The sequence below is a fragment of the Morone saxatilis genome, unplaced genomic scaffold (assembly GCF_004916995.1).
Source record: "Morone saxatilis isolate NCDOM2014 unplaced genomic scaffold, NCSU_SB_2.0 Contig16, whole genome shotgun sequence".
NCBI lineage: Eukaryota > Metazoa > Chordata > Actinopteri > Moronidae > Morone > Morone saxatilis.
This window is the reverse complement of record NW_023339718.1, coordinates 8,363,572-8,389,064: the sequence shown is the minus strand read 5'-3', so window position 1 is coordinate 8,389,064 and position 25,493 is coordinate 8,363,572. Positions and strand designations below refer to the sequence as shown.

The 25,493-nt window shown below is 41.4% G+C and overlaps 2 protein-coding genes across 7 annotated transcripts in view; both read left to right on the top strand.

The window, feature by feature from the left end:
• Positions 1 to 318: 318 nt before the first annotated feature.
• Positions 319 to 23,187, top strand: LOC118325301 (AP2-associated protein kinase 1-like). Of its 4 annotated transcripts, XM_035657925.1 has the most exons (20): positions 319 to 1,069; positions 4,729 to 4,847; positions 5,469 to 5,577; positions 6,004 to 6,146; positions 6,271 to 6,392; positions 6,474 to 6,555; positions 6,699 to 6,831; positions 6,960 to 7,063; positions 7,499 to 7,578; positions 7,666 to 7,829; positions 8,689 to 8,867; positions 10,399 to 10,623; positions 11,214 to 11,401; positions 11,697 to 11,890; positions 11,990 to 12,058; positions 14,551 to 14,652; positions 15,294 to 15,464; positions 15,810 to 15,899; positions 16,458 to 16,557; positions 20,503 to 20,640. In XM_035657925.1, the coding sequence occupies exons 1-19, from the start codon at positions 910 to 912 to the stop codon at positions 16,550 to 16,552; spliced, it is 2,529 nt and encodes an 842-aa protein (XP_035513818.1). In that variant the 5' UTR covers positions 319 to 909; the 3' UTR covers positions 16,553 to 16,557; positions 20,503 to 20,640. The 4 variants fall into 4 exon arrangements, with proteins under 4 accessions (XP_035513818.1, XP_035513815.1, XP_035513816.1 ...); XM_035657922.1 differs by lacking the exon at positions 16,458 to 16,557 and having other exon boundaries at positions 20,503 to 23,187; XM_035657923.1 differs by lacking the exons at positions 15,810 to 15,899; positions 16,458 to 16,557 and having other exon boundaries at positions 20,503 to 23,187.
• A 996-nt stretch (positions 23,188 to 24,183) lies between these two features.
• med22 (mediator complex subunit 22) overlaps positions 24,184 to 25,493 on the top strand; it is a 4,134-nt gene continuing 2,824 nt past the window's right edge. For 2 of the 3 annotated variants that reach the window (XM_035658124.1, XM_035658126.1), the window contains exons 1-3: positions 24,184 to 24,335; positions 24,540 to 24,687; positions 24,838 to 24,918. In XM_035658124.1, coding sequence (XP_035514017.1) covers positions 24,565 to 24,687; positions 24,838 to 24,918 — 204 coding nt within the window. In that variant the 5' untranslated portion in view covers positions 24,184 to 24,335; positions 24,540 to 24,564. The remainder of the gene's footprint in view (positions 24,336 to 24,539; positions 24,688 to 24,837; positions 24,919 to 25,493) is intronic. The other variant, XM_035658125.1, reaches the window with a different exon arrangement.

Sequence of the window (25,493 nt, the reverse complement as noted above, 5' to 3'; positions counted from 1 at the left end):
ACCTAGAGCCTGTTGGGGACTACGAGCCTGGGGATAGAGCCTGGGGGACTAGAGCCTGAGGGACTAGAGCCTGATGGGAGCAGAGTGTGGGGGGACTAAGCCTGGAGCGCGACGTAGGGTGGTGCGGGCCGGGACTAGACTTCCTGGGGGACTAGAGCTGTGGGACTAGAGGCTGTGGGACTGAGGCCTGACTAGACCGGGACTAGAAGCTCCTTGTGGGAGCTTAGAGGCGCTGTGGGACTAGAGCAGACTGACAGGAAGTCGTTGTTCATGTGACCAATCACAACAGAGCGTCTCTTCCCACTTAGCATCCACTGTGTTTGTAGCTCCGTTAGCTCTGGCATTAAGTTAGTTGACCAGCCTTCAGCCGGCTGGACGCACAGCAGAAAGTGGAGTCATTTTTTTTATTTTTTATTTTATTTTTTACAACGACACAGAAGAGTCGAGCAGCAGGTGAACTAAGTAACACTTCGGGTGGAAGAAAACGTCGGTGGAGATGTGTAATAAGCTGCATTGGACCCTGAGGTCTTACCTGACAGCTGTCACCGCACCTAGCTGCTGAAGCTAGCTGGCTAGGTGAGCTAACGGCTAGCAGTGTGTCTTCTCTCGGTTCAGACTGGAAAGCGGCGACTTCCCACCCTTATATCTTATTGTTTTATCACCCGTATTTCGACTCCGGCTGCTGTTCAAACAGTTGTGTTTACGGGGTTGTTATTTTTTTTTTTTTTTTTTTTGAGGTTCAGCTAGTTGGCTAACATTTAGCTCGAAGCTAGCTCATTCAATTATTGAAAAATTGCTAAAGCGTTAACGCCGGCGCCTCAGCGACCAGCGGCGGGGTTTACCCACTTGTTGTTAACGATATTAATACATTTTGGACTTGATCGTGCTTTGGACAACCTCTGAGGGGAGATGAAGAAATTTTTTGATTCTCGCCGGGAGTTGGTGAGCTCCGGGCCTGGCTCCGGAGCCGGCGGAGGAGGCGCTGGTTCCGGCGGCGGTGGCAGCTTCATCGGACGGGTCTTCACCATTGGACGGTATCAAGTGACCGTGGAGGAAATTGTCGCTGAAGGTGAATGATGTGGCTTTTCTGTTGTGTGGCATTGCATACATAAAATACATAAAATACATGTCGCGTAAACACGTTTAACCAGATGCACAACACTGTGGAGGAGAGGACGGACAGGTAACATTAAAGGACTGGGCCCAGCTGGAGCAACAACACTACCAGCTTTTTGTCAGTGATGGGAAAGTCAGTATCAGTGTCAGTCTGCTCTTCTGATGTTCATTCACTTTTCTTGTGTGGCCTGAGCGTGCTTGCTTTTGTGCACTGATCACCAAAGTGAGGAATTATAATCAAATGTGGGAGAGGGAGGGAGGAGTGTTCATGCTGTGCAGGTGACAGTTCAGGTTCACTTCTCTTTACTATCACTGCTTTACCTCCAGGCTGGGAGGAACATAGTACAACTGGATTTTCTGCTGCGCTGTAAAGGACCAGTGCCTTGCTGAGTCATCTGTCCTGGTATTTACAAAGGGAGTGACGAATCACAATGGTAGATTTTATAAGTTTTTTAATCAGCTAATGTTGGTTAGAAGGGGTTAAAGGTTATTATGATGTTCTCCTGATAAGGTGGGCCTTTCACACCTAATGCATACCCAACTCTTCCATGTTAAAACATGTCAATTAGCTGTGGGTGAATCCAAATAATGCCTGAGAAATGTTTTTTTGGAAACTGGTCTTGTCTTTAAAGCTAGTCTCTACCAGGTCACGGTTAAACAGGCTTCATGATAAAGGTTTACAGGTTTCCTGTGGTCATTTATCTTTGCAGTGAGAGTCTGCCATGCTCCGCTAGCTAAGAGTGCCTGCTACTAAATAATAGACGAAAGAAGACTGATTAATTCATCAGTACTATAGATGGGGCCCCATCTGTTTGGCCACACTGTGGGGCAGACATCTAACCTCACTTCTACCCTACATGGAGACGTCAGTGGAAACCTTTACTGGAATTTTCTTGTCTTTTGGTGATTATTGTAGTTTTCTCATCAGTCCGTAGAAACACCTGCAGACACTTGAGAGAAAGGCAGCACTGAGATTGGTAATCGATCTCGTAAACAGGATTTTGCATAGACTGTGAAAATGAACAATGCTAGTTGGAATGTTTTTCTGCAGATTATATTTTTGTCTTGTCCCGGCGGTGATTCCCCCTGGTGTCACTAGACCTATTTATTCAGATGGTTTTGGTTGTATTCTGGGCTATTAGTTTCCGTTTGCTGGCTGCTCCATTTGGAAATGCTGGTTTTTTTTTTCCCCCTTTGTCTATTCCCTTTGTTGTCATAAACACACTTTTCACAATACAGACAAAAGCAGTCAGAGGGACACATTAGCTTTTGTAGCTTCAGGCTCAAAGGTTAATACCTGGAATCATGTCGTCATGTCGTGGTTTTTATTTTGGATATTTGGGCTTGTTTGGGAGTTGTTCTCAGCTAGTTGTCTGAAGACACAGCCTTCTCTCTTTACTATCAACAACATGTGTTTTCTTTTGTCTGTATGGAGTTGATGCTGGTAACATTAGACCTGTTCTGGAGATTTATTTAAAATGTGTTCCCAGACTACACAGTATGAAGCTTCAGTTAGCCCTTCCCTCATTTGTAAACCAAAATCATCTAGTTTCTGTGCATAAGCTTTTCTCTAACTAAGCCTGGGCAGTCCATGCTCATTTTACCTCCAGTAGGTGAGACTGGTGCTTGTGTTTGTGCTGTGTTTGCAGTGTCGTGTAACCTTACAGCTACAGCGTGTTTGTAAACAGCATAGTAGTCGTGAGGGCATGCGTCGCAGTCCTAAGCCAAGATTTAGTTATGCAAGTTACACTGATGCCGAACTGTGGCCCGACATTGCGACCGCTCACTACGCTTTTTCACAGTAGTAGAGGTCGAGCGTGTATGCACAAGCTATAGTGGTATAATCCTGACAGTCGGTTACGTCAAGAGGCAGTGGCTATTTGTAGCTGTACTTTGTCCACACGGTCAGCTAAGAGAGTAGACCACTGCTAAATGTTGCTTAAGACGGCTGCTAAGCCCTCACCTTTCTTACAGGCATCTCAGATTAGACAGTAGGGCTTCAACTGTTTGAACTCTGACATCCCACACACACACACACACACACACACACACACACACACACACACACACTTAAGGCGTATGTTATGTTTATTCTTATTCAGGATCGGGTCTCAGTTAGTTTGATATTGTTTTCTTTGCAAACACATTGCAAAGTGTATTATTAACACTAATTACGAAGTGCTCTGCCAGTACTGTGTCTCCTGGTGCAGCACTGTGTTGCAGATTTTTTGCACTTCATTGTGAAATTTCCAGTATTGAATTCGTAGCTGATGACATCAGAAGAGCTGTGATGTGTTATCCCACACGGTGACCCAGCTCCACCCTGTCGGACACAGCACCGAGCACCGCTTTCACAAGTGAGGGTTATTGTATTTATTGAACCAGCATTCAGTTGTTCTGACACCCATCATCTTTATGTTCTCCGTTCATTCTGTTAATTATAAGGCCCACAGTAATGTTGCCTAAGGCGGTCTGTAGAACGACACCCATCAGTCACATGGAGCTGTCCTTGGCTTACTGGTGCCAGCCGGATGAGTCAGCCCAGTGCATGGCATTAACACAAGCTGTGAGAGAGGAAAAAAACTGTGAACAGAAGAGCTGCGGTAACAACTCAATTCAGACTTTTACAGTGAAAGCTGCTACATGCTGTCAACATAAAATCAAGAGAGAACCAAAAGCAAGCTGAGGCCAGATCACATCTAGAAGTCAGTGAAGACCATAAAGAATCGCACAGTCCACAGTTCAGTGCAGTACAACCAAAACTGATAATGTTTGCGACACAGTTTACTGTATAGAAACTGAAAACGATTGTGTGACGTGTAAATTGTAGCTCACCTTGTCTCAGGTATATTTATTCACATCTGTTAACAGAAATAAGTGTTTTAGTCAACTGTGTGGTTGTTTGTTGTTGAGTTTCTATGGAATATAGCCATCTCGTGGTTTTCCCTATGTGTCAGCATCACGGCGGCCATAGGTGGGATGATGAATTCTCTCAGTTCCTGTATCTTGTGTCAGTGTTTATCTACTTCTTGCGTCCTTCCCCTCAACGTAACTGCTGACTCACACAGTGCTGTTTCAAGCTCCCTTTTACCATGCGCTCATTGCATACAGTATTCCCTTTAAGCACTCCTTTCTTTACCTTATTGCTGTGATAGCATGAAAGACATATATATGAACATATTCGTGTAGCAGAAGCCAATTCCATCAGCCAGTCTCATTAGCTGCCACGATAAAGAGATGTCTGACCTGTCAGGGTCAGAGCACAGCTGAGGGATGTTTGGCTTGAAGACCCTTTCAGAAAAGATAAATTGTGGTGTCTCATGTTGCTGTCAGAATCAATTTAATTGACACACACAATTGGCTGTCTTCTCTCTTGGTTATACTGGTGCAGCACTACAGAATATCCTCAACTGACAGTGACTGTAGTGAAAAGCAAAACTAACCAGGTTTTAATAGGTTTCATTAGTATCTTACTTAAAAAAAACATGTCACCATGTATAGTGTGTACAAGATATTTTGAGAAAGTAATTCTGTATTACATTGATTTATGGATGAAAGTGTATGAGATGTCCGTGTTCATTCTCTTTTCGTCTTCTCTTTTCTCATTTGCAGGAGGTTTTGCCATAGTTTTTTTGGTGCGGACTCACCAGGGCCTACGTTGTGCACTAAAAAGGATGTATGTCAACAATGAACACGATCTGCAGGTCTGCAACCTTGAGATACAGATTATGGTGAGTAAGACAGTCCAGTAACTGACTGCTGAGTGCAGCGAACTACATTTTATTTTTGACACTACGAGGAGACAATCTTGTGAGAGCAGATTGTGTAATTGTGTGTAATTGTGTGTAATGTTAACCTGCTTGCAGTCTGAGGTGGGCAGAGATTAAGGACAGGAACATCCAGCTAGTGTAACATAACTTTCCACACATAGAGAGATACATTTACATACTTGCTTTTTTTTTTTTTTCATACCTAACCCAGAATGCTTGAAGTCCTATGTACTCTGAAAATACTCTTTGACCCAGAAATAGTGAGGGTAACAGAAGGGTTGGGTTTTAATTAATGCCATTTTAACACATGGGAGTCTTCTAAAAATGTTGAAGCTCCCTTGCCTGTCTATTTCCCAACTAGAGTCCTTACTGTAAGTGAAACTGAGCAGTTCCTGGGTGGCATGACTATCACTGGACTGCATCTGTCAGCAGATAAAAATAGACAGAATACTTACAAACATGGATTAACGTTGTAATATACCAAGCCAAGTGTTGAGTGAGTAAAATCGTATGTATGATACTGTGTATAAACTGTATCTCCATTGTTTGTCAATGTCGCTCTCTCTCTGTTTGGTTACACAGAGGGACCTAGTGGGCAACAAAAACATAGTTGGTTTCCTGGACTCCAGCATAACTGCAGTTGGAGCTGGCGATGTGTGGGAAGTCCTAATCTTAATGGACTTCTGTCGAGGTAAACCAGCCACCCCCCATCCCTTTCGGTCTCTGTTGAATTCAAAGCTCCATTACCCTCGGCTCCTCACAGCATCCTGTTCTGTGTGAAGGCAAATGTTCGACTGATAGCTGCCGTGGTCAATAGAACGTCTGTTTCAGTCGATGCATAACTGAGTGCTGTTATTTATAGAAAGTTGAAATTTTAACATTACTGTGTAGCTGTTGAAGCCTCTGTAGAGTCGAGTTAACACAGAGTACAGAGAACAGATCTTTTGTATTAACCTAATTTTAAAAGTTTTGTAACACTTTTTTCTCTACAAGCACCACCATGCAGTGTTCAAGTAACCGATTTCAGTAACAAAATTGTTGTTTATTGATAAAAATATGTGTCAACTTGCCATGAGCTGATATTTAATAGACTCATTGACCTGTTTGCTGTATGTAGGCGGGCAGGTGGTTAACCTAATGAACCAGCGGTTACAGACGGGCTTCACTGAAGCCGAGGTGTTACAGATCTTTTGTGACACGTGTGAGGCGGTCGCTCGTCTCCACCAGTGCAAGACTCCAATCGTCCATCGAGATCTCAAGGCAAGTCTTATTTATTCCCCGTACGTACTACTCGTTGCATAAGGCTAGCTAATTGATGGCCACAATGATTATTTGGAAGTCATTTATCAGGCCTGATAGGTCTCTTCTTGTCCTCCTCATGTAGGTGGAAAATATTCTTCTGCATGACCGGGGACACTATGTGCTCTGTGATTTTGGAAGTGCCACCAACCGCTTCCAAAACCCTCAGACAGAGGGGGTGCCCGTCGTGGAGGAAGAAATCAAAAAGTGAGTTTTCTGAGTTATTTATACCTTCTGTCCTTTCTCTTATTAACATTCAGAAGCTCATTGGTCTGCTCTTAAAACCAGGTACACTACTCTGTCATACCGCGCTCCAGAGATGGTCAACCTATATGGTGGGAAGATCATCACAACAAAGGCAGACATTTGGGTGAGGAGGACTGTGTTTAATACCAATATACTACATTATGATGAGTGTATGATCACAGTAAATTCACCATGATAATAATGTGTATAAGTATGTACATGCTAGACACAGACTCACATTTAAGTGTTTCTCTCTTGTCTGTACAGGCCATGGGTTGTCTACTTTATAAGCTGTGCTACTTCACGCTTCCTTTTGGGGAGAGCCAAGTAGCTATCTGTGATGGGAGTTTTACTATCCCAGACAACTCGCGCTACTCCCAGGACATGCACTGTCTCATCAGTGAGTAACCTTGTTCCTTAGAATATACACACTGCCCTACATACAGCATCTACATCCTGTGTATGTGCAGTTACTAAAAGTTTGAATGTACATTTTCTGACTGAAACTAAACATCCTTGATTTTTCAGGATACATGCTGGAACCTGACCCAGATAAGAGACCAGACATCTACCAAATATCCTACTTCGCCTTTAAACTTGCCCGACGAGAGTGTTCAGTTCCAAATGTGCATGTAAGTCGCCATGGCATGAGGAATGGCAGGAATTTGGGATGGGAATATGCTGCAGCGTTACTGTTAAACATTAACAGTTGTGCAGCTCTTTTCTTCTAATAATTTAGGCAGACACTGATTCGACTGTTTTGTTGCTTTCTAAGGAAAGTAATCTAGGACATAATGATAATGGAGAGAAGCTCAGCTTTTTTGCTTGGCCAGTTGGCTGCCCTCCATTTATCCTGCTTTTCTAATGCCTTTACAAAGTAGCTCAGCACTGATGTTCTGATTCAGCCAAAATTCTGACCTCACCCCTTAAGTATTATTAAAATGGGGAATAATGGTGCATTCATGGAAACTGCAAATCAATACTGGAGTGTAACTGTGACACTCAAAATGTTTTAGCAATGCCTCACTGATTTTTTTAACTCTTTGCAAATCACCTTACTTTTGTAGAATTCACCTATTCCTGCAAAACTTCCTGAGCCTATCAGAGCCAGTGAAGCAGTGGCCAAAAAGAGTCAATCCAAAGCCAGGTGGGTAAAAGGTAAAGCATTCAAGTGTTGTAATCTTTGTAAGACATTTCTACATTATCAGTCAGTTTTCTCTTTTCCCTCCATCAGGCTCACAGACCCCATTCCTACCATGGAAACCTCAATTGCACCTCGGCAACGACCCAAGGCTGGCCAGGCTCAGCCTCAGCCGATATCAGGCATTCTTCCCATCCAGCCAGCTCTCACCCCGCGCAAGAGACCCAATGTGGCTGCTGGAGCACCCCAGGCCATAGGTATGAGTAACTCTGTGTGTCAGGCCATTTCTTACCAAGTAATATGGGCCTGCATTTATGGTGGCAGTTATCCTGGTAACACTATACTCAAAGTGACATTGCATATTGATTTCAGCATAGTGAATTGCTCAAGAATTTGAGTCTAAAGCCTATCAAGGACTTGTATTCCCAATGATTCAATTAGCCCATTCTTAAAAGGCTTTTAATTGTCTTTTTATGAGTCCTTTGACATGACAAGCCTATCCATCTGTTGCCCACTTGCAAACAGAATAGATGGTGGCATGATGTCACATTAATTACAGCAGCATACTCTCATGTTTTTTTATGGGCAATTGTAATGCACTCATTTGCTGGGTCTCTAAGTAGTGTTTGTGGTTTAAAATGTATAATGTGTTGATATAAAAAGTGGCAAAAACTAATTCTAAAAATACTTATTCAGCTATTCTTAATCCTTTATGTAAAATAAATGCTTTCATTGTTACCTTACAATATAGAAAAGTATTTTCTTGCTTTATTTATATATTTTCTTTGTCAGATGAAAGTGGAGATTTGGCCCAAAGCATCAGCTTGCTCAAATATGACCAGTTATTGAAATTGAAATGTTTCTAATTTGAAGGTCCTTTTTGACATTTAAGGAAGCTTACAATTACATAAATAGTTACACACAAATACAAATGCACAAACACTTAATTCACCTTTTATTTTTACAACATGCCAAAAGTTTGCGTACTTGACAGTTAGATAAAAACAAGAATCTGTCCAAATTTGTGTTCTGTGGTTGCTTTTTCAAAAGATAAATTTGATGTGATAAATGATAGGTCCATATTCTTCTCTTTCTTCTAATTTTTCTCCCTTCCAGGTGTTGGCATGAATGTCCCACCAACAGCTGCAGCTGCTGTCCAACCTGCTCAACAGGCTCCTGCTACACAGCCAGTTCAGACCGCCAACATGCAGCCGCAGGCTACACCGCAGCATCAGCAGCTCCTCATGAAGCAGCAGCAGGTCGCTGCCTTCTTAAGCCCGCAGAGTAACCAGCAGGTAGGCATCTTGGCAGACGAAAAATGAAAAATTACTTTTTGACTCACTTACAGATGCTGGCCGGTGGTGTGAAAATACAGTGTGTACGTCTTGAGTCATTTTCAGGCATACAGTCAAATCTTCAACCAAAAAAAACAGTGTCAGAGCAAATAGTTTGAGTAAAAATGGTTGGGAAATAAATATTCCTTTATTCACAGAATATTTCTACTTTATTTAGCACAGTCATGCTAGATTTCTCACCACATCTGAAAACATTAGACCCCTTACAAATTAGTCCAATAACTGATAAAAAGCGATGACTTGATTCATTCCTTCCTGTTCCTAGAAAGGTCTTTGTTGTCCTGTGTAATGGAACCTTTGGAAAACAGTAAGTATTTGGCAACACTTGCAGGTGTTAGCATTGTATTTATTTTGATTAGCGTGATTGACCACAATACAGACACAGTTTTGGATTATCAGTTTGTTCAGCTCATTTCACAATATCAGTATCCATACACACAGTGTGATACCATTTACAAATTACTGTTGATTGAGCTGGTAATGAGCCGTAATCTTAAATATACAAACACATGCTGTGGGCCTGCAAGTTTGTTTGACCATGGTATCTGTTTATCTTGTGGTTCAGGCTGTTGAATTAAACTATTATGATTTCTTTTTGATGTTTTAATTTTAATTTAAAGCAACATTATGAAAGATTTTTGTGACGTGCCCCCACTGCAATACCACTATCGTAAATATGGACTGCATTTTTCATGATTAACAACTAACAGCAGCTACATTTCACAGCAGTTACTTCACTGTCCGACAGGAAACTCTGTAAATCACTGAGAGTTGAGGTGGAGCAGGCGGAGGACATCACGAGGAAAACCAGAAAACATTTTCTCCATAAAATATGATCCAGTTTAATCAAAATCACTGACATAGTTGGTGTTGTGTGATGTAGTGCCGTAAGGGTTATGCACTTGTTCCGACCTGGAAACCAAAGTTACATAGTGCACAAACAGGCGTATGGGGTGCACCCTTCACCCTATTACAAGACAGTTTAACAGCATCAAAATAATTCTGAAGTTATATTAAGGTAGAAACGTTGCTTTAAGTATTCATGAATGGACAGTAACGCCTCTGATTATTCCCTCTGTTAGTGTTTTTAGTCTAAGCAGGCCTGCTCCTTGTTTAAAATGTCTTCTTATAAAAGCTGTTGTTTAGTGTAGTTAAAATGTAACGTACATATAATACTATTCATCGCTGGTGTATTTTTCCAATGCAGTCTGTGCTCTTAGGGACAAAAGACTATTTATTATAACATTTTGTGAACATTTCTTCTCACTCTCCCTCCTCCATTTCTATCTCTCTGTGTCTGTCTCCCTCCCTCTGTCCTATATTTTCTCTTGATTTCCATTGTGTACTGTCAAAAGGGTAGAAAATAAACCATGAAAAGTATGCTATAAATGGCAGCTGCACTTGTCAAAGAGCTATAAATCATGACAAACTAGGCCTTCCTCATGCTTGGCTGTGTGGTGTTCTTATGTAGCATCAACTGGTGCAGAGCCTCCAGCAACAGAAACAGCAAACAGCATCTCACCCGTCTTCCCTGCTGCAGTCCAAAACTAAGCCTGTTCCTCCAGTTGTTGCCCTGCAACTGCAACACCAACAGCAGCAACAGCATGTAACCTCTGTCCATGAAACAGCAGCTTCTCATCTGACCCCCATCCCTGAGTCTGCAGTCGTTGGTACTGCAGCTGCCCCAGAGATCGTGGTAACATCCTACTCCTGTTGCTGTCTGCAGCTCTTTTGGGACAGGGAGTTGATTACCAGCTTGTCTCTTTCCAATCACATCTGCATCTTTACTATTCCTCTTCTGGGGCACAGGAGGCAGGAATGCTCTCACGGAATATATTAAATAGGATAATGTGAATGCCACGTAGCTAGATATGTTCTTTTATTCCTGTCTTTCATTGCTGCAGTTAGATACTGTGTAAATGACGTGATAACCAAATCATTTAGTTTTGCATTCTAAACTGCTTCCTTGAGCGATCTAATTATTATTTTTTTCATACTTTGTTGACCATACTCTTTGTTTTCATGAGGTATATCCATTTCTTTACAATCTCTGTACTGAAAATACTTTCTCCCCTTTTCCATAACAGTTTTTCTCTCTGTTGTGGTTTTCGAGGAATTTATAATCCTTCTTTTTCTGATTCTCTTTTCCAGTAGATCTTGCTTGCTTGGTGTTCGTATGTGTTGGGAGTCCGATTTCTTTGTTTCTCTTTATACACTAAACTGAAATTGGCATCAAGGACATTTTCCCTCATATTTACCATTCTGTATGTATTCTTCTCCTTATAGACGGCTGGCAGAGGGATTCACAAAGTCGGCTCACTGACACCCCCCTCGTCGCCAAAGATAGCCCCTAAGAGCGGCCACAGACGCATCCTGAGTGATGTCACTCACAGTGCCGTGTTTGGGGTCCCAGTCAGCAAGTCCACCCAGCTACTCCAGGCAGCCGCAGCTGAGGCCAGCCTCAATAAGTCCAAGTGAGCAGAATTAACTCCCTTCAGTGATTCGAGGATGAACTGTCCTTTCATGGCACTGGGTGAGCTGAAAAGGGCAATAGACAGTCCTTTCATATGACAGAACCCCAAAGGAGAATAAACAACGCCTTTACATCCCAGAGAATCCAGCTTCAGAAGAATCACTTGATTCAGTCTTTAAATAACTCACTCACTCTTATTTGCATACTTCAGTAGCTCAGTGCACACTTACAGCCAATAATCAAATTTCACTGTGCACTCTTAACCTTGTTTATGTTTACACCTCTGTGTACTGCAGATCAGCCAGCACTACTCCCTCTGGTTCCCCCTGCTCATCCCAACAGAGTGTGTATCATCCAGGTGATAGTGATGTCCAAGCAGCCTTTACTGCACCCAACCCGCAGCCCAGCTGGAACCCATTTGGGGATGATAACTTCTCCAAGCTAACAGCGGAGGAGCTGCTTAACAAAGACTTTGCAAAGCTAGCTGAGAGTGAGTTCAACTGGTTCATGATTACTTACACCTGCAGCATTGGTAAATAGTTGTTTGATCTAAAAATGTATTTGATACTTTCTGTTTGTTTGTGCACAGCTGCTGCAACAGGAGATAAGGCCACAGGCTCCAGTGAAAATCTCATTCCAGGCCTCAATGCTTTTCCAGGTAAGCCTTTTATTATTTCCTCTCAATATACTGTGTCATTGCTTTTCATACATTATTTTCCAGGAGGCTTCTCTTTGAGTGATGTGTCAGCTACATGCAACTATTCCATATGGAGATAGGTGGAATCCAACCATTTAGCTGGATGACGAATGTCTGAAGTTGTCATAAAAGTTAGCTTATATCCCACCCACTCGTTTTTTCTGTTGTTCATACTCTCACGTTCCTTCATTTGTTCTCTTCCATCTGTATCCACTGTGCAATGTTAAGCCGAAGGATCTGCAGGTATCATGAGTGCAGGTTCAGCGTTGTTGACTGCCCCGGACCCTTTTAATACCCTCTGTGACACCACAGGTAATTTTCTTGTCAGAACATAACACAGAACGAGCTGTGCCTTTGATTCTCTCAGGCCTTAGGCTCGTGAACAAATATATTCTCAGAGCTTATGAGTCACTTCTTTATTTACTTAAGTAGTTTTCCTGGATATCACACTTCCCAGTGGTTCGTTTATTAGTGCTAGTTTTGTGGTTTGGATTTGTACACGGCCCTATCTTGTTGACATAGCGAGCAGCCTCACAGTGGCTCCTTGTCAGCTTCCATGAATAGAGACCATAGCTACAGCTAGATCGCATCTCATTTGCAGATCTGTGCTTTCGCAGTTGCCTGGCAACGCGAAGGACAAATTCTCCTTTGTTAATTGGATTGCCTTACTGCTGGAGGAGCCTGCTTACCAGTGGCCCTAAGAACAAGAGAAAGTTAAGCATGCTTCCTTGTTAAAATGATGACCCAGACTTTTATGTTCTTCTCAGTTTAGCCTTTTGCCCTTTTGGAAGTGTATGCTTCTTAGCTGTGTATCCTCCTTTTTGTGTAGTTGCTGTTTAAGGCCTGAACCGAGGGGATAAAAATGTTGAGGCTATTACGTAATCAGGATGGGGTTAATCTTCTCCACCCAGCCTAAGCTGTCTCTTTGACTCTCTCTGTATCGCTCACAAGGATGCACACAAGCTAACACAGCCTCTAGCTGATAGAGCAGAGAGCCCCATCTAAGGATATGGACAGCCTCGTAGAAATTAAGTAAAACAAATAGTGTATTTAATATTAAATATGTTCTTTATTGACTTTGTGAGAAGCCTTTTGACCTTTGAGATTTGTAAAAAGCGTTTCATCAGTGTTGGCCTCTTTCCTATAGCGAAGGGGGCAAAAGGTCACATCTGCTGTGCCATTTTCTGAGCCAACACATTCCTTGTCTAAGGCCCCCCCATCCCATTTTCCCCCCATAGCCATTTCCTGTAAGTATGAACCCCAGTGAAAAGTCAGTCGTTTGTCGTTTCATGCATGGACTTGATCAAATCAGTACTTTTTTTTAATAATAATATACGTGCATCATTTTAAGAAAATAATGATAAAAATAGTGTATGTTTATTAAAACCAACTTAACAAAGATGTCCTCTGCTCATTTGTCTGCACCGGTCCAAAAATGAGTTGAGAGGGTTGGGGTGTAGACAGTGATGCATCATGCAATATATGACAGCTGGGAAGAAACTCACTCATTGCTCTGGCTTGTTTTGTATAATAAAATGTGTGATGTTGAAGTGTGTACTTCAAGAGTGTGAACAATTCTCAATGTTTTATGCATTAATAGTTTGGTACCGTACTTGTACTCGTAAAGGATAGTAGAGTTTTGTCCTGTGAATGCATGAGCTTACACTCAGCTTACTGGCCTTGGAGTGTGTGGCTGTGGTAGAAAGAAACTAACAAATCATTCAACTATTTTATCGTTGTATTTTGGTTTCATTGACGTTGAAGGCAACCAAGTCATCTGAATGTAAAATGACCTTGAAATGTTCACATGATGGTCTTTATAGTCCACCTCCTATCATTTCCTTCCTTTCTTATATCATCTTTCTTTTTGCCTCTTAAACATATTTTTTGTCCCTTAAAATGTAGCTTGATATATACTATATTATAAATATTACTAAAATGTAATTATAATGAAATCATTTCCCCACATTTCTAGAGTTTCATATCTCTTTCGTTTTTCTGCTCCTTTTTTATTTGTATTCAAAATCCTCCCTTGTTGCCTTTTGCCTCTGTCTTGCCATCTGTTGCCACCAACTACTCTCCCATCTTCTCTCTCTGGCTTGCTCACAGAGAAGCTGATTGAGGGACTGAAGTCCCCTGAAATTTCTCTGCTGCTCCCTGACCTCTTAACCCTGGCTGACCCCTTCAATAGTTCTGCAGAGAGCTCCACCAATGGTACTAGCTCTGTTTTTGTCCCCTGCCTTGACCTAAAATTCCCCGTCTGCTCTGCATGCGACTTCTTTGCTTTCCTTCTCCTCTTTCACTGACATGGTAACGAAGTTGGAAAGACCCTCTGGGGGAAGGAGTGACGAAAGCCTCCACCGATTTTATCCCTACTAAGGCAATCTATTTTCATTAAAATGACTAATAATGTCTTTGTGTTGCTGTTTTTTCCACTTGCTGTCTCCTTGTAGTGAAGGCAGATGTGTGTGTCGATTCACTAATTCCTGGTTTGGGAGCCCCCCAGGCCCAGCGACATTCAGGCCAGCCAGAGCTCATCCCGGCCAGCGTGCCAGGTTAGCATCCTGGACCACAGAATGGGAAAACACATAATTCTTTGCAGCATTTTCACCAAGAATAACTGTTTCCAGTTGTGGTCATGGATCCCCTTGTCACTTGTTCACTTATCATCTTGACCCGAGGTTTTTATTGAGTGATTTCTACAGCTGCATTCACTAATGTATCACTTGTCCTGGCAAAAACACTAAAACAACAAATCATTTTGACCTGTCGTTCATTCAAAATGGCAGCTAACTTCAGTGACTGGAACAGTTGCTTTAGTGTGGCGCAGTAGTCTGAACCATGATGTTTTTTTCTATGATGTGAAGTATTCAGTGAGAACATTTAACAGATTTTTCATTATCCGTGCTAATCTTCTACCCATAGTCAACATTCTTCTGTAATTATGGATATCAGTTGTGGCAAATGTAGATTTTCATAGCTACTGCTGAGTGTTAAAGCTCCTGCCCCTGGCTTTGCAGCATATTTTCTTGGATTTCTAGAAAACTTTGCTTTGATGCAGATTATGATATGCTTTCAGAGACAAAACAGTGAACTGCCTTTACTAACAAGTTGCATTTTCCTCTGCTCTGTAAGCTAACAATCTTATTTTTACTGTGACCCCTTGTCTCTCTGGCTTTGCTTCATCCTATCTCAGACTCTCTCACTGGGGAGGACTCTCTGCTGGGTTGCGATCTGTTATCTCATACTTCACCTCATGGAAACCAGTCTGTTTCTGCTCTCCCTTCCTCCTCCTGCTCCTCTGCTCCTCCTGGCTCCGGCTCTGGATCCTGTCTGGAGGATCTACCGCCCGGTCAGACAGCTTCTGGTAAGACCTCCCCTTTGCAGCACCCCTCGGCTAGCCTTATGTATGCTGGGTGTTTCAGCCCGTGAAACCCTCACAGGCTGCAGATCCTTTCAAAAACAGTTCGAACAGAAAACAAAGTCTCACATATGATGGAATTGGACACATTCAATAACCGATTCACAGACCCTTGACTCATTTGTAGAAGAGCCAAAAGCCACCTAAAATGCATGGCTTTTAAATACTGTGACTACCCTGGCTCCATCTATTTTAATCTCTTTGCATCTTCCTCTTTTTGCTCTTTTCTTTGGCTGAGTTAACTTCTTTCCCCCCTCCATCATTCCTTCACTTCCTCTTCCTTCACCGCAGACTCTGCTTTCCTCATGTCGTGTGGGGAGAAAGGCAATGATGACGAGTTTGACCCTATTCCCGTGCTCATCTCCAAAAACTCAAATCAAGGTAAGGTTAACATAATCCCGAGATGAGCACTCACACCTGCAGAAGCCCAGACAATGAACCACAAATTAGTTGCCATAGCTTTTTCCTTTGACTGCTGATGAGAAGAAGGCTTGTATGGGTGTGCTTGTCACATTAAGGCTTTTTTTTTTATCCCATCAAGCTCTCACATTAGTCATCCTTCCCTCTTTTGTGTCTAATGTTACACTGCCAGTGGTTCTCCACCTCGCAGGTGTTTGGCTCTTTGTAGTTTATCTTGAAAGTCTCCTCATGTTTGAAAGGCATTCCCTTACTCTCCCCCCTGTAATGATGCAGCTGTATAAAGATTATCCCAGCTCACTCTCTGCCTGTTTCTTTTTCTCTTTCTGCCCCCGTTCATGCATCTCTCTGCTCTGCCATCATTTTCCCTTCATCTTCATCAACTCCTCGCTCTTAATTTCTCCATACAATCTCTGTTAATATTACTTATTCTTTTGCTTGTTTTTCACAATCTACCTCGGCTCTTCCATGTCCATCTCTGTCTCTCTCTCTCTCTCTCTCTCTCTTTCTGGCACGTTTCAGGTGGTCACTCGCGCAGCAACAGTGGCAGTTCAGAATCCAGCATCCCCAACTTGGCCCGCTCCCTTCTGCTGGTGGATCAGCTCATCGACCTCTAGAGGGGGTGGGAGAGGTCGAAGGGGCAGTGTGCAATCCTAACAAAGGGAGGGGGGGGGGGGATAGAGATGTGATCAGAGGCACTTAATGTAGCACCTTATGTGAAAGAGAGGCGCCAGCATAGATCGGTTCAGTGGAACCTTTCTTTTAATGTGCCTCCTTGGCCTCAACTCCATCTCTAGTTGCCTGATAAGCTGGTTTCGTATATATCTGCTGGCCATTGACATTCCCACGCTGGTAAAAATCTTTTCATTAATGCCTGAGCATATCGTCTGCTTCTGTCCCAGCTATACCATGGTCTTCCTCATGCTTTCCTCATACTTGCATTAAAATCCCTCATTGAGCGCACTGCCATGGTGATCGACTGTCATCGTATGCACTTGTTAAACTGCTTGGTCACAGCTGCATTGTGTTCACTTTGTGTACTCGTTCAGGGTTGAAGCTTTATTTAAACAAGCCTCCTTTGGGCATGCTCATTTGTGTCAGGGGTCTGACTAAAGAGTGAGGAGCCAAAATGCTGTACACCTCCAGGATATGTGATGCACTTTTCCTGTGAACTATTGATCAAACAAATCTCAGAGCTGTTTGCACTGATAGAACCAGTTTGTAAAGAAAAATTTTGGCAGTCTACAGATTAACTGTCGCGGTTTACTGTTGTGCAAAGAGAATTAGGCTGCTTTTTTTTTTCAAACATGTTGTTTGGCTATGATCTCAGTGCACCATCTTAGGAAGTCAGATCTGCTAATTTCTGTGCTACTATTCCCACATAGAGCAGTATCTATGTCTTTAACAGCTATTTATCTAAAGTAACTTAGTACGTGTATTGAGAGCTGCAGCTTCAGCAGAACTGTATATTGTCACCTCTTTCTGGATCATAAGGAGGGAATTATTTCTCCTGAGACTCCACCTGTAAATCTGTCAGTTAGGATGATGTCTTGAAATCCTGAAACTGGCGAAGTCAGTGTTACATGGCTGAATCATTCGGCTCCATTGTCATGGCAAGATGCTTTCACTGTCAGCATTATCTACAACACACTAAAAAACCATTAATGGTATGTGAGCATTTTATGACATCTTTTTGTGTCGAGGGTCATGAACTCAACATCACATCTCTGACCCAGTGTCAAGATAAGCACAGCACAAACAAAAAGGGAATTAAATTATTTGACTTGCAGCCATGCCAAAGCTAAAGCAAATGACTATTATAATGCTGTTTGCCATGTGTCAGTCTGCTCTCAGTGTCAGAGAAGACGAGCAGATTTTAAGCAGCATACCGCTGTTACAGAGAGGAAGGTACAGTGTAGATGTCAATGTAGATACTGTGGTAACAAATAAGCTTTACATGAAAATCTCCCTCTCCCATTGACACCCCCTCTACGTTGAGGTCATGTGGCCAATGTGACATTTCAGAAAAACTACTTTATATGTACATAAAATCACTATTTGTTCTGTCAGCACTGGTAAAAGTAGTTTTTTTTTAGTATGTAATATTTAAAGGCATTTCATCTATCATGGTATGAATAAATGTGACTATTATTGATAGTGCTTTAGAATGAATGTATGAATTGAGTACTATTAGGAAATATGTTAAAATTTATAAGGATATATAGATAAAAAAAATATTTGTGTATGAAGCTGTATTTAAGAGTGCAAAGTTGTTGACCCTCTCCTCTGTCCAAAGTCCCTCTGCCTGTCCTCCATTCATGTCAAGCATTCAGCTAGCGCTTTTGTTTTAGATGTCATCGTCGATACATGAAACAAAGTGCTTATGACTTACCTGACTGGATAGTATTTTTATCCCTCCACCACAGTTCTTTACACAATACCAGTACTTGTAATTTACCGTATATTACGTGGATAGATTTTATCTAAAAGGGAGCAAAACGGAGCTAATGACGGAATTTATTTCCCGATATCTCTGTAGCACCTTTTACCTCTGATAACTATTTAATTTGGTTGATGATCATCAAGAAAGGCTGATCACACGACAGTTGACTTTGCATTACATCTTTAATGTCAAAATCCCACCAAGTATTACTTTTCATTCTGGCTTTTCTGCAGCTAAGGAAAGTCTCGTTTTAGGGTCCATATCACCTTACACACTGTATGTACATACAAACACAAAACTGTACATTTTAAAGTTTAAGACATAAATAGCTTTCTCCTCCTCCTCCCAGAATGCCATATTGTAAAGGTTAGTCATAGACATCGACAATACTGTAAGAACTTGCATGGTTAAATAAAACTGTGCTTTTTTCTTTCCATCTAATGTTGTTCAGTTAAGTCATTTGCATTTTTGTTGCTAATCTATGCAATCCTACAATAATGCTTCATGTTCTTATCAGACAGTACAGTACAGTGCTGTATCCTGTAGAGTTCTCGCCTTGGCTGTAGAGTTTTACTTGTGTTGCTGTGTGAAACCGATGTACTTATTGTGCTGGTTGGGTTGGTATGGTGGCAGGTATAAAAATGATTGATTATTTCAAAATGTTTGACATGATTTGGCAGATGTCCATGTGTCAATGCAGGATCATTATGGAGTGTGTACTTCTATTTTTATGAATTAAGGTTCAAAAAGAGAGACACAGAATAAAACTCATTTATGTGAATGTAAATTAAGTCTTTTGGTCACGTTATTTGATTCTTTACTCGGAAGAAAAAAGAGCCAGCTGGCGGTCTGAAGATTTATTCTTCCATTTTCATTGTTTTAATTAGCAGATCATTTTTCCTTGTGGGAGCCAAATTAGATTCCAGATGTTCTAATCTAACTTGTTGGTGTCCACCAAGGCCTTTTTCTGCTCAGATTTCAGTATTGCATCACGTAGCACAAGCGTCGTCAGACACTTGTCTGTCTGACAACTAGCGCAGTTGTCCTTTCGAGCTTTAAAAGACTATTCCAGTGTTTTCTATGTAGGTTTTCTCTCGTACTCCCCTTCATCTCTTAGTAGTTATATGCTTCCTGGATGTTGCTAGACACATATTTTAACTCTCTAGGCCAGAAACTTTGGGAGCGGGCTTTGAGTCCTTGAATGGTAGATAGACTGTAGGGTCTATAAGCTGTATTGTGAGGTATTGATAGCCGTTATTCTGCACGATTACATGAGAAGTCTGACTGTTTGTTGTTGTTCCCATAGTCAGCTCTGACTGGTTAGATGATCTGTGGGTCATTTTTCAGTTTGATTAACTCTGGCTCAAATCATGTAGAAAAGTGTATACTATGTGAAATGGACCGTGGACAGTTTGAAACTATCGCGTGCTGAAGGAAATTTCCCAAGAAGTTTAAAAACAAAACAAAAACAGGTGTTTTCCTTTAATGGCTGCAACTAACATCTTCCCAAGAGCTGCCAGTTAACAGCTGCTGCCGACTCTGCTGAGGTAAGACTGATCTGTCTCTGCTCATCTGTGCAAACCTGTCTGTCCCTAATTACCTCTACTTTTGCTGGCTTTTTGTCCTTGTTTCCACAGACCTACTGACTCCCTCTGAGCTCCCTCTACCTCAACAGAATCAATTCTAACTAAAAAGCTAAACTGCTGTCACCGTTTCCCCCTAACACCAGGCACTGTTTTTGGAGGTTGAGGATAGTACTGCAGCTGTGGTAACAATTTGTGGAATAATTTGTGGAAACAAGGTTATTTGATGTTGTAATGGTAGAGCTGACTAGTCGTGTCTGTCTTATGTGACTTGTTCAGAGTAGAATGTGTCTGTATTGTTGTAGTCTTGTGCTGGTTTCTCACTGTTAGGTCGTTCTCATTGATTCTTCAGTGGTTGAAGATGTTACAGATGATCCATCGGTCATATAGAATGTAATGTGTGTGACTGAGGTTTGATGGCCTGGTAGATAAGTGGTCAGCTGAACTTCAGGTGGTACATTTCTTGTTACAATATTTATACTGTCTTAAAGTTTTTGTTCACCTCTCATATGTTTTCTCTCATCTCTGCTCTCTGATACAGATGTGCAAGGGGAGAGTAATGGCTACTCTGTGCTTGGTGAGGGACAAGAGACTGAACCTCCAGTAGGAGAATCTCAAATAAACGAGGGATGTGTGCACTCCAGCGATGAAGATGAGGAGAAAGAAGCCTGTAAGGAAGAGCAGCAGGAGGAAGGAGCCATTGAGAGTCATGAAACAGCCCATGACTGCAGTGGCTCCAGACCTCTGCTGGACTCTGAGGATGAGGAAGAACCAGCACCTCAGTTAGCCCTCCTCCCACCATCGCAGTCCAACGCAGCACCAACACAACCATCTACTACCTTCCATCAACCTACACCGAGCACATTTGCTCCGAATCATTCCCAGCATGTACACGAGCCAGCAAAGGGGGCAGAAGTCGCCACAGATGTTTTCTCTCAAGCCCTATTTCAGATTAAGCAAGAAGAAGCATGCGATGTGTTCGCCAATGCTCCGTTTCCGCGTCCCGCCCTTTCGGCTCAGCAGCAGCTCGATGTGTTCTCTCAGGCTCCCTTCGGAAAACGAAAGGAGGCTACAGGAGCTCACCCCAAGACCTCATATCCTCATGCTGCTGGAGTTCAAGGTGTATCCCCTGATCAAGGTGTGTTGGGACAAGTCGCCCAACAACCGTTCCGTCCTCAAGCTCTGGCCAAATATTCCCGACACTTTGAGGGACCTGTGCCGCAGCAGCCAGTAGCAGCTCATAAAGTAGTGTCTAACGTGAGCAGGCAAGCCACTGTGGCGTCAGTCCCTGTTGGACCTCTTCACTCATGGACCTCAGACGTGAGCACTGTAGACCCTTTCGTCTCTGCACCCTTTCACCTCAAGGCCCCGCAAGAAAAGCCCTGAACGCACACTCAGGGAGGTCAGAGCAGTGGGTATCGGCGCCACTTAATTATGCAAACTCTAACAGGCGTACTGCATGCTGTCACCAGCGCTGCAGCTGGACTGCAGGCCTGCATGGATCTCATTCTTAACTGGCTCCAATTAGTTCTGATAGTGCAAGGTCATCTTCACACTTGAATGCTCCATTAGAGTAAGAAAACTGACATCATTCCCAGATTCCGAGTCACTTTTTGTGTTTTCTGTCACATCCGTTTACCTTTTGAATTGTCCTTAATCCTTTTGGTACGTACATCTACACAAAGACAATGTGGTGGACAGGCATTTGATTGTTTTCCTGCTTACCTCAGTTACCTTTTGTGTCACCTAAATACCACACAGTGAGGGAGTGGGTAGATTGTCTGCAGCTTTCCTGTATATTTGAGCTTTACTGTGAAATTATGATCTGATAACGCCTCACTCCTCCATCGCATAATCAGCCTAGTTCTCAGATAGGATGGATTCAGCTTGAATCACAAGATCATGACTTCACAGAAGCCTGGAAGAGGAAAAGACACTGTAAAGCACTGAGTGAGTGAAACACATCCGCAGTCTCTCAACACTATATTTGATTGAGATTTTTGCGACAAGATGTTTCAGTGGAATTTATCTATAATGACATAAAACAATACATCTTTGAACGGCCTTACAGTTATACCCTCAAAGTCAATAGATTTGTTTGTTATGAAGCAGATGCTGGATAATGACATTTCAAAGATAACATTTGTTGATATGAAACTTTTTTTTGTTCCAAAATGTTTGCATTTTTGTCATGTGTATTATGTTTGTGGTCACTGTCCTGTCTGATGAAATTGGAATATCAGTGTTTATTCCATGTAACGTACGAACCGTATATAAATGGTAGGCATAGAAAACGCATTAGAGTAGTTCCTATGTTATATACGATGTGGAAGATTGACTTTTGTTTGTTACTTTACAAGATGATATCTCTGAAGCCTTACACTCTTACAGTACTTCCGTTCTACCACATCAGACAGCACAAATCACTTTTGCCTTTTGTGCCCTCTTTAAAAAAAACAAACTGCTGCATTTACATTGTTTTATTGCACTTGCATTCACCACCAAATACTTGCGTACATTCATGTACAACTTCCTTTTTGACTTTCCTTCAACTCCATCATAGACATCTATAAACTCCATATGTGTACTGTGACTCACACTTAAGAACAAATACAATAAAAACGTAAACTGCAACTTAAAAAAAAAAATGCTTTCCTGCAGTCACACAAATATCTACAGCACTTATGCTAAGCAGTTCCAGTCAGGGATTGTAACAGTAGTATCGTGTAAGTGAAATCTTGAATGGTGACCGATTGATGACATTCCTTTTTGAATTTATTTCCATCGCCATTTGGGAATATTTTATTGTCTTTGTGCTTTGTAAAATCATGGAACACTTTTTGTTTCCCACCATGGCACTTTTAAGAAAAGGGGATCCAACCTGTTTCAACCCAAAGTTTAATTCATGTATTCCTCTGTTGCAATGTAAAGTCCTCTGTTTTCTTTTCTTTTTGAAGTGTACAATCTTTTTTATAAATTCTCACGTTTCTCACCCAACTTGTATACATGAAGGTTGCACATAGTCATTGACACAGAGTCAGGGTTCCCTAAGAATGTGTTTTGACAGCTGTAAAATGTATTTCGAACAGTGTTATATTGGAAGTCTTTGGAGAATTCGACATGTTGGACAAAAAAGCACTCGAAATACTTGTTATGCTGCACAGCCTGCCTTTGAAAACTATGTTGTAAATCGTAAAAAAAAACTATTAAATGAATGTAAATCAAATGTTGCACAGTCTTTGCAGTTATTTATAATCACTAAAACACAGCTGCAGATATAAGAAACTCCACTACATTTATCTGAAAACTTATACACTAATCTTACACAAACACATTTTCAGCTCAACCAACTACAACATTATAATGCTCCTTTTATGTTAATGCAATCAATGATAACAACCCAATATTATAACGTGCCTATAGGGACTGTTTTGCTTCATGATGAGAACTTTTACTTTTCATGCCTGAAATACATTTTGCTGATAAAACATTTGTGCTTTTATTTCTGAGTGTAGGTCTTCTGCCACTTAAACAGTTATGAAAGGTTTACTTCCAGTGGTTTAAGCATTTATTCATGTAAATACACAAATTAAAGAAAAGAGATAAAAACCGACCCTTTTCTCTGTAAAGCGACACTTTGTCTTGTTTTGTCTACTTTTATTTTTTTTCTATTTTATTTTAAGTTATTATAATTGTATCTACTAATCTCTTGTACACTTGCTTTGGCAATGCTAACATGTTGTTTCCCATGCCAATAAAGCCCCTTGGAATTTATATATTTACTAGAGCAGTGGTTCCCAACCTATGGGTCAGGACTCCCACTAGGGGTCGCCAAAGCTTCAAATGCCTTCTTAATTTTAAGCAGCCTGGAGAAAACTTCTAAGAATATCGAGCTGTATCTCAAACATTTCAAACACTGAATTTGTAAGAAAAAAAAAAAAAAAAACAGAAGCCTATTAAATATGTATGATTGTAAAATAAATAAATAAAAAACAATACTAACAGAATTATATTTAAAGTCTACTAAAATGATCAGGGAAACTCATCTGATGCAATATTCACAGGAAATTATCTGCTCAAAATCCAACCAAATTGCTCAGTTATTGCGTTATATATTGCTCATTATTTAGGTTTATCGTTCAGTTTATTAGTTGTTCTCTAATGTTACTGTTATGCATTGTGTATAATATGAAATATCCATACAATATGTCACTGAGTCAGGAAGGAACCAGGTTCAGGAACCATAGGAGGGCGATAATGCGCACAGACACACCGGATGTCAGCCGCCATTAAACACCAACAAGAAGAAAGGAGAGCAAACGTAGTGGTTGTTTTATACAATAACGACATTGTTTACAAAGTATGCGGTAAGAAGTAAGTGATAACCATTACAGAACACACATTAAAACATATTTACGCAGTGGTAAAGACACTGAAACCACATTAAACACGTTTTTTCGAGACGTCTCACCCGTTTCTGTTATTTTAGCTCGTCTTCTCGCGGATTGTGTGGACCTCAGCAGCTACTGAAGGTGTGTGTGTGTGTGTGTGTGTGTGTGTTTAACTTCATGTGAACAGGTAACGTCGCCTGTTGCTGAGCACGATGGCTTCTCAGAGAGTGCTCCCTCAAAGCAAAGAGAGTCTGCTACAGAACTACAACAAGAGACTGAAAGATGATATCCGGTCCATCCTGGACAACTTCACAGAAATTATCAAAACAGCGAAGGTACATGGACACAGTGACTTCCAGTTCCTCTGTTCTTCTACCACTTTAATGTCTTAATTTCCTGTCGTTCCCTCTCTCTTAACCTTCCGTCTCTTTGCCCTTCAAACACAGTCGTATATGTAATGTTGTCGCACTGTTTTCTGTCCCCAGATAGAGGATGAGACGCAGGTTTCCAGAGCAACCCAAGCAGAGCAGGACCACTATGAGATGCACGTCAGAGCAGCCAACATTGTAAGTATCTTGGGCATACACTGAATCTGCTGCCTTAATATAATTAATTCAGACATTATCTGAAGTAAATGCATTCAGAAGTAAGCACTCAAGATCCTTCACAACATTTCACCAAAGCCTTCTTTGGAGGTTTGCTGGTTTCTAAATGAATGCGATAAACAGTAATTCACTTTGCGCAAACTCTTCTTATAGGATATTTATTCAGTTTCTATACTGTCATATCCACCTACCCCATGTACAGAGAAATAACTGCACGTAAATATTTATTTCAGCGTCCTGCACTATTGTCTACTGTACACAGTAGTTTATGTCTGTTTTTGTTGAGCTTGTTGTCCTGTTTTATTTATGCTTATTCTCTCCATGTACATTGAGAGCAACGTAAAACTGGAGTCAAATTCATTGCATGTGTGCGAACCTGGCCAATAAAAGTGATTCTGATTATACTGAGTTAACTTTTCAAACCCTGGACTACATGAACCTTTCATTAAAATGTAGATACTGTAGATATATACAGAGTAGGATCTCACTAGAATTTTAAATAAAGATATTCCTTTAAGATATTCCTTTAATAGTCC

What these genes read in the sequence shown, in the direction of transcription:
- LOC118325301 (XM_035657922.1), top strand. Translation starts at nt 910, where the DNA reads ATGAAGAAATTTTTTGATTCTCGCCGGGAGTTGGTGAGCTCCGGGCCT. An exon ending in CTTAATGGACTTCTGTCGAG is followed by an intron (nt 5,578 to 6,003) that starts GTAAACCAGCCA and finishes TGCTGTATGTAG; the next exon opens with GCGGGCAGGTGGTTAACCTA. An exon ending in GCCCGCAGAGTAACCAGCAG is followed by an intron (nt 8,868 to 10,398) that starts GTAGGCATCTTG and finishes GTTCTTATGTAG; the next exon opens with CATCAACTGGTGCAGAGCCT.